The sequence below is a fragment of the Megachile rotundata genome, chromosome 9 (genome assembly GCF_050947335.1).
Source record: "Megachile rotundata isolate GNS110a chromosome 9, iyMegRotu1, whole genome shotgun sequence".
NCBI classification, from domain to species: domain Eukaryota; kingdom Metazoa; phylum Arthropoda; class Insecta; order Hymenoptera; family Megachilidae; genus Megachile; species Megachile rotundata.
Window position 1 is genome coordinate 17,271,212 of NC_134991.1, and position 6,450 is coordinate 17,277,661.

At 31.9% G+C, this 6,450-nt stretch overlaps 2 protein-coding genes across 9 annotated transcripts; one reads left to right on the forward strand and one right to left on the reverse strand.

Annotated features, from left to right (window-relative positions):
* Positions 1-98: 98 nt before the first annotated feature.
* LOC100878720 (pseudouridylate synthase RPUSD4, mitochondrial) lies at positions 99-1,450 on the reverse strand. The gene is made up of 4 exons (XM_003707941.3): positions 1,135-1,450; positions 908-1,073; positions 640-829; positions 99-578 (listed from the first exon to the last, which is right to left on the reverse strand). Exons 1-4 carry the CDS (start codon positions 1,331-1,333, stop codon positions 117-119), a joined length of 1,017 nt encoding a protein of 338 aa, XP_003707989.1. The 5' UTR covers positions 1,334-1,450; the 3' UTR covers positions 99-116.
* Positions 1,451-1,737: 287 nt separating this feature from the next.
* Jasper (JIL-1 anchoring and stabilizing protein) lies at positions 1,738-6,297 on the forward strand. 8 transcript variants are annotated; one of them, XM_012296276.2, is made up of 12 exons: positions 1,738-2,012; positions 2,388-2,458; positions 2,548-2,705; positions 2,787-2,947; positions 3,241-3,445; positions 3,494-3,613; positions 3,766-4,114; positions 4,176-4,350; positions 4,436-4,489; positions 4,574-4,639; positions 4,743-4,875; positions 4,961-6,297. In XM_012296276.2, exons 1-12 carry the CDS (start codon positions 1,932-1,934, stop codon positions 5,101-5,103), a joined length of 1,716 nt encoding a protein of 571 aa, XP_012151666.1. In that variant the 5' UTR covers positions 1,738-1,931; the 3' UTR covers positions 5,104-6,297. The 8 variants fall into 8 exon arrangements, with proteins under 8 accessions (XP_012151666.1, XP_012151668.1, XP_012151670.1 ...); XM_012296278.2 differs by having other exon boundaries at positions 1,739-2,012; positions 3,781-4,114; XM_012296280.2 differs by having other exon boundaries at positions 1,739-2,012; positions 4,054-4,114.
* Positions 6,298-6,450: the final 153 nt, after the last annotated feature.

A 6,450-nucleotide genomic window follows, 5' to 3' on the forward strand; every position in this document is an offset into this window, starting at 1 on the left:
AATTATCATTTATCCTATTAAATTTATTATGATAACATAAATTAAATTTGATTTGGTTATGCATCAAATTTGTTAATGCAAAGTAAAAGTAAAATATATACATAATACATTTAAATTTAATATTGCAAATCAAGTTGTTTACATGTCCAATGAAATGATGGCGGTAAAGGTGCTTCAATTGTTACATCCTTGCCATAAAAGTTTGGTAGAACCACTTTTTTCAAATGAATATGAGCTGGAATTATTATCTGTCGTTCTTCACTTACAGCCAACAATTGTAAAAGTCTTTTATTCAATTTTGGTGGTGCATTAGCAGTCTCTAGAAAGGGATCAACTTTTACATGAGTATTGCCTACTTTCTTAACTCGTGATCCACAAACGTTATCTCCAAGAATTGGGGAATACAAATATGTTGACGCATAAAGTCTAATTGCATGCCATCTTTTAGTACTTGAAGTTATTTCAACCAATGAACACAAATCAAGGATAGAATTGGATAATATCTTAAATTCTGTATTTAATAATTTTATCCTGTTTAGTTTCTCATCATTTTTGGACCATGAAGTAACAATAACTGCCTGTAAATTATGTGTAAGTAATTAAATATTTTCGTGTACAAGTAATGAGAAATAAAATTACCTTGGAACCATCATGGTTGGGTCTTTGCATTGATTTCATTGCCACACGATGTTTACCTTCTAATTGTTTAGGTTTACCACATGTGACTACCCAGTATTTATATGAAAGATATTTATTTTGAATAACAGACACTTCCACAGCACGTTGTATTTTTTCATTTGTTGCTAAAAGTGTAACACCACTCATATACCTAATTCAAAGATGAGATAAAATATAGCTCATAAAATAGAGCTATTTATATCAATTTTTAATATATTATTATATTTACATTTCAGGACATTTAATTATAGCTAAGTTTGGATATCCCAGATGTTTGGAAATGTATGGTACTGCTTCTGTCAATGTATAGTTTACAGCATTTGGTACACCATACGCGGATACCTTTACACCGTCACGTTTTATTCCGTATGGTTTGTTCAATGCTACTAATCCATCTACGATACAGATTTAAATCTAAAAAATCTATGAATTCTAGATAAAGCGATACACCTTTACCTTCATTAAAAATTATATTAGCAAGAAGATCTTCTGAAAACTCTGTCATCGATTTCCAAGGATGAATTTGTTTATAAGGATGTAATGCCTTTTTTGATATTGGCTGTAGCTCTGCAAAATTTCTTTTCAGCAATTTTATACATGGTGCACATATAGTTGTGTGCTTGAATATAGCAGATTTTATTATTAAGTAAACCATTCTTTTTATACAATTCTAAAATATATTTATGATTTAAAAGTACTTTTTTCAAAAGCATTTACAAAAACATAAACAACAGCATAGGTTATATATGCTACTCAAAACAAGGTATAACCTAGGGAATTATATCTACTCTTTGTTACTACACATGTTTGCTCACTTCATTATCAATCGATACGAACGTACATAAAAATGTACAAAAAATAAATATACAATTATCATTTCATGTTTTACTGTATATACGAATTTACATTTTTCTGTTTCTTGTTTTAAAGAAACAAAGCATACAAAATAAACATAAATTATGCGTAGGTGTTACATTGTATTGAAAAGTAACTAGTTGAACATTCGATTTTACATCAAAAGTTTTCGATCTACACAATATAAGTTCATGAGTGTTCGTAACTAGAGACTCATGAATTGGCGCGCAGCGTCTTATTCTGCGTGTTTTCGATATTGTATCGTGCAAATGGTGGCTTCGACGATGTTTTGTTCAATGTTTCTTAAACATTAATCGGTCATACCATCAGTTGCGCATAATAAGTAGGAAGATAGCGTTTGTCGCTTGATTCTGTACTTGTAGAAACTTACTGCCGACATGGTAAAGCTTCAGAAGAAATTTTTTGCGGGTGACAAAGTCTTTGCGAAAGTTCGAGGTTATCCACCGTGGCCAGCTAAAGTAAGAACAGTTGTAGAATTGACAAACATTTTTATAATTTTCGCAAGATTTGCAGTAATGAGTATTTACATCAGTTATAATAATTTTTAATTTTAAAATTATTCATTCGTGTTTTGTCCCTATGTTTGAAATCAATATAATAATACCATTAATGTGTTCGAAATTATGTTTACATAAAGATTACGTACGGTAATAAGGTTATTTAAATTCAACAGATTACCATAAATTATTAAATTCATCATGTGTTTTAAATGATGAATGAATTGTTAAATATGACATAATTTCATTTATACGAAATAATGACTACATTACCATGTGACTTTCTTAAAATAAGAAAATAATACAATGAAATGTATTTCATTAATATTATTTCAGGTTGAAAAAGTGATTGAGCCAAATTCAAAGAATACAAAATACAGTGTTTACTTCTATGGTACGGGGGAAACGTAAGTAATATTAATCTGAGAAATGTAATTAAATAAGAGAGCAATTTTAAATATGTCTAATATAATTACATTTAAACATTGTGTTATAGTGCTGTATGTAAAGTGGAAGAACTGTATACATATACAGAGAATAAAGCAAAATTTGGCAAGCCCATTAGAAGAAAGTTTTTTCATGAAGGCTTAATACAGTTAGAACAAGAGCTTAAAAATGACAGAAACAAATCAGCAAATCTGAGTGATCTGAAAGGTAAATATAATACATATTTAGATTCTGTTAAATATAAACATTTAAACACAATAATTTTTAATATTTATTATATCAATGCAGAAGCTGGTATCGGTGATGGAACCAGAGCTGGTGATACTGGACTAAATTTACCTACGGTTAGCGCAGCCGACAGTGATTTAGAATCAGGATCTCTGGTTATTGATGAGGAGGAGAAAAAGAAATCTATGAAAAGGAAAACTCTTTCTGCCACTAATAACCCTGTAATATATTTGTATTTTGATATATATGTACATGTATATATATATATAAGATATATGCATGTTTTTTTATTTACATGCATCAGATTTTGTTAGGAGTTTTTGCTCGTCACTGCAATAATGTTTGAGGAAACAATTATTGAATCGAGCACTCCGATAGTAATTTAGGAATTGCCGACAAACATTCGTGAAGGCTAAATAGTTTGTGCGATTATTCCTTACAATTGCATAGGTATTTTATTGTAAGAATATGATTCGTTGAATTTGCATAGAAATAAAAGATTCTGAATAATTAGGATACACCCGAGGTAAAGAAACGGCGTGGGAAAGCAAAATCTTTACCCACATCTTCGAGCGACACGAAACACGATACCGGTGCAGAATCTCAAGGAGAGGAATCGCCAAAAGAAGTTGTGAGTCGTAGTGGACGAAAAATTAAACCAAAGCGGTTTGCTGATTTCTCAAGTTCAGAGGAAACGGATAATACGACAGAAAAAAATGGTATATACAAATAATACAACTAGATTACACTATTTGATAAAACTTTAGTTCTTGTGCATTTCAATCATATTGTAGAACATGGAAGAGGTCGTCCTAAAATCAAGATCGAAGATGCCAGCGACCAAGCAACACCTAGCGCGATGCACAAAAAGAGAGCTGCTATGGAAAGTAAGTGTTGCGAAGTAATTTATGTATAGCTAGACCGCTTAGCCTTTAACATTCTAGGTGTTTACAACTTTCCACTGCCAAAGTCCGTAACTAAGCGATCAAGCTATAAGTAAAATTATGTTATTAGGATTTAAGTAAAATTTACTTCACAGAAAAAAATAATTTAGGTGAAGCACCGATATTGGAAGGCACTGTAGTGTCTAGTACTTCATCCTCAGATACGGGGGGACGATTTTTACTAGCATTAACATTCGCTGGTGAATATGTTGGAATTAAGTTGGATATAGATAAGCCAAAGTCTTTTGAAAGTGAAAAAGCTCGAGCACAATGGGAATGGTCTACGGCTAGAAATGCTATGAAATTGAAGGGGCAATTGGAAAGCGGCGAAATTTTGCCAGAGCAAGTGAAAGATTGTTTAGATTTCAATATACATGTTCCAGACGATGAAAAGCGGTTGTTAGCAAAGGACGGCGCTCTTCATCGCAAGACAAATAAATTAAGGTAACGAGAAGGAATTAATTTTTTAAAATTATAATTTTTTAATTATGAATATTAATTTCAGATGGCTTCGTATAGAAGCACAACTTTTACAACTGGATGCACAAATTAAATCTAACCTTGGATTGGATCGAGCAAATCCGGATAAGTGTTTGCAAGCAATGGACGATATGTTGTTGCTACCAATCGATCCGTTGATGTTGAAAAAGCATCCGCATATCGTGGAAACGGTCAAAAGGGTAAAGAAATGTGGCCTAAGTTACTATTGCTTATTCGTTACTTATTGTTCGTAGCATAATGTACTTGTAATCTTAATATTTTCAGTTGCGGCGGTACATCGGTAATTTAGCTGACTGGAAATTAAGCGAAGAAGAGGAGGTATTATTTTTTATTATCCGAAATATACAGATGTATGATCCATAACTATGTTTCTGAACTTGTTCTTTTAAATTAATGTTGCAGGCTATTTTCAAACAAAAGGCAGAACAAATTAGGCAAAAGGCTGAACATATATACAACAAATTTAAGGTAATTAAATTAAATTTTTATTTAATTAAGTGAAATTCAGTTGTATATAGCTGTGTCTTTTGAATATATAATTATATTTTTTCTTTCACTAAACAACGTACAGGCTATGTTTACCATACCGGAAGGTCAGTCGTTTTGGCAATCATTTTCGGACCAAGTGGTCCATTTCAAAGAGTTAACAAAGGATATGCCCGAAGAAAAAGTATTTTCTCTAATATCTGATCCTGCTTGTCCAGGTAAATATGTCAATTAATAAATAGTACGTAACATACTGCTTGCCATTTTAATACGAGAAAAAAATGTGCGTTTTCGTGAACGAAGAAAATAAACTTACAGATACAGCCATATCAGAGGATTCACCCGTGGAAGAAAGCGGCAATCAACCGGATACAGATGCGCCAGTCGAATCTAAATTAGAAGTGCCTACAAGGAGTGTAACTCCAAAAGAGTCAGAGGCCAAGTAACATAGTGATCTTTTGTATCTGATATTGTGAAAAATTATTATTTTCTTTCGTACCAATGTGGTACGTTACACGATACGAGTGTCTTAAAGTTGAAGAAAACGGAAAAGAAAGCAAAAAACTAATTCGTTTTTTCACACTTGGATAAATTCTGATGTTACGTTTTATTCGATGGGACTTCTGATACATTTTCCTTGCAATATTTGTAACTAAGAAGCTCGTGAGACAAACGATAAGTCTTTACTCTGTTGTCAAGCATGTTAAGAAAGATGATCAGTTAATTATAGCGCACCTAGAATTTAAATTAGATACCATAATTCTTTCCTTTATTCAGTATCGCGTTTCTTTTACGGTCGCAATTCCTTCCTCGTCGTGAGGCACCACCGAAGCAGAAAGATAAGTACGAACACCATATAGATGTCTTCGTTGTTTTAACGCAAAATTTGCCTATTTCATTAATCACAGATACCAATGTATATATTTATAAATATAAGAGAAAAAAAAAGGAAAACTGCAATACTCTATATACAAAGATCAAAGGTGCGATGTGGGGTAGACGCGATAAACGGCAAGCTCTATTATTTTAGAACAGCGATATCCAAACAATGTTATTGGAATTAATAAGCCGTTATTTTGATCGTAAGTGTTTTCATCGCACTTTGAAGGCATAATTAGAATGAATTGATTCGAAAAGAAACATTTGAAAAAATTAGGCCTTTTATTGTTTATATTTGCGTAAAAAGATTAAATTTTTATCGCGTTCGCGTAAGATATCGCTATCACAACATTGTACAAATTAGAAAAGTAATGATTTTTAATTGAATTTCGGCTAAAGAATATTATTAAAGACTTATCGATAGGTTTTTATGTCATTCAAAGAGAGTATTGTGAGGACAAAAACGTGTCCTGCATAGATCTCTTAAAAGAACACAAATCACAGCGTAATTTATAAATTACACTTTTATATGGGCAACAAAAGTTTAAACAAGCCGCATATTTATTTAGATTCCGTATCTCCTCATGGTGTAAGGCACAATAATCATCTATTTCTGTTAACCGATGCTTTTTAAGGCGGTCTATGCTTAAGTTAAGCACGACATATACGACATAAACGATATAAATGTACTTTTGTAAACACTTGTCGCAGAAATAACACTGTAAAAGGTGATGTTGTTAATAAAAACAAATTGCTCTATACTTTGATGTCCAATGATGGGGAACCTCATTAGGGATCTCCGTTTTGTTTTATTTTAATTCAACGCAAAATAATGCCTTTGAAGTGCATTGAAAACAGAAAACGTTAAACACGATTATTTTTCATTTTACGTTTCATTTCGTTCGATATGTTTA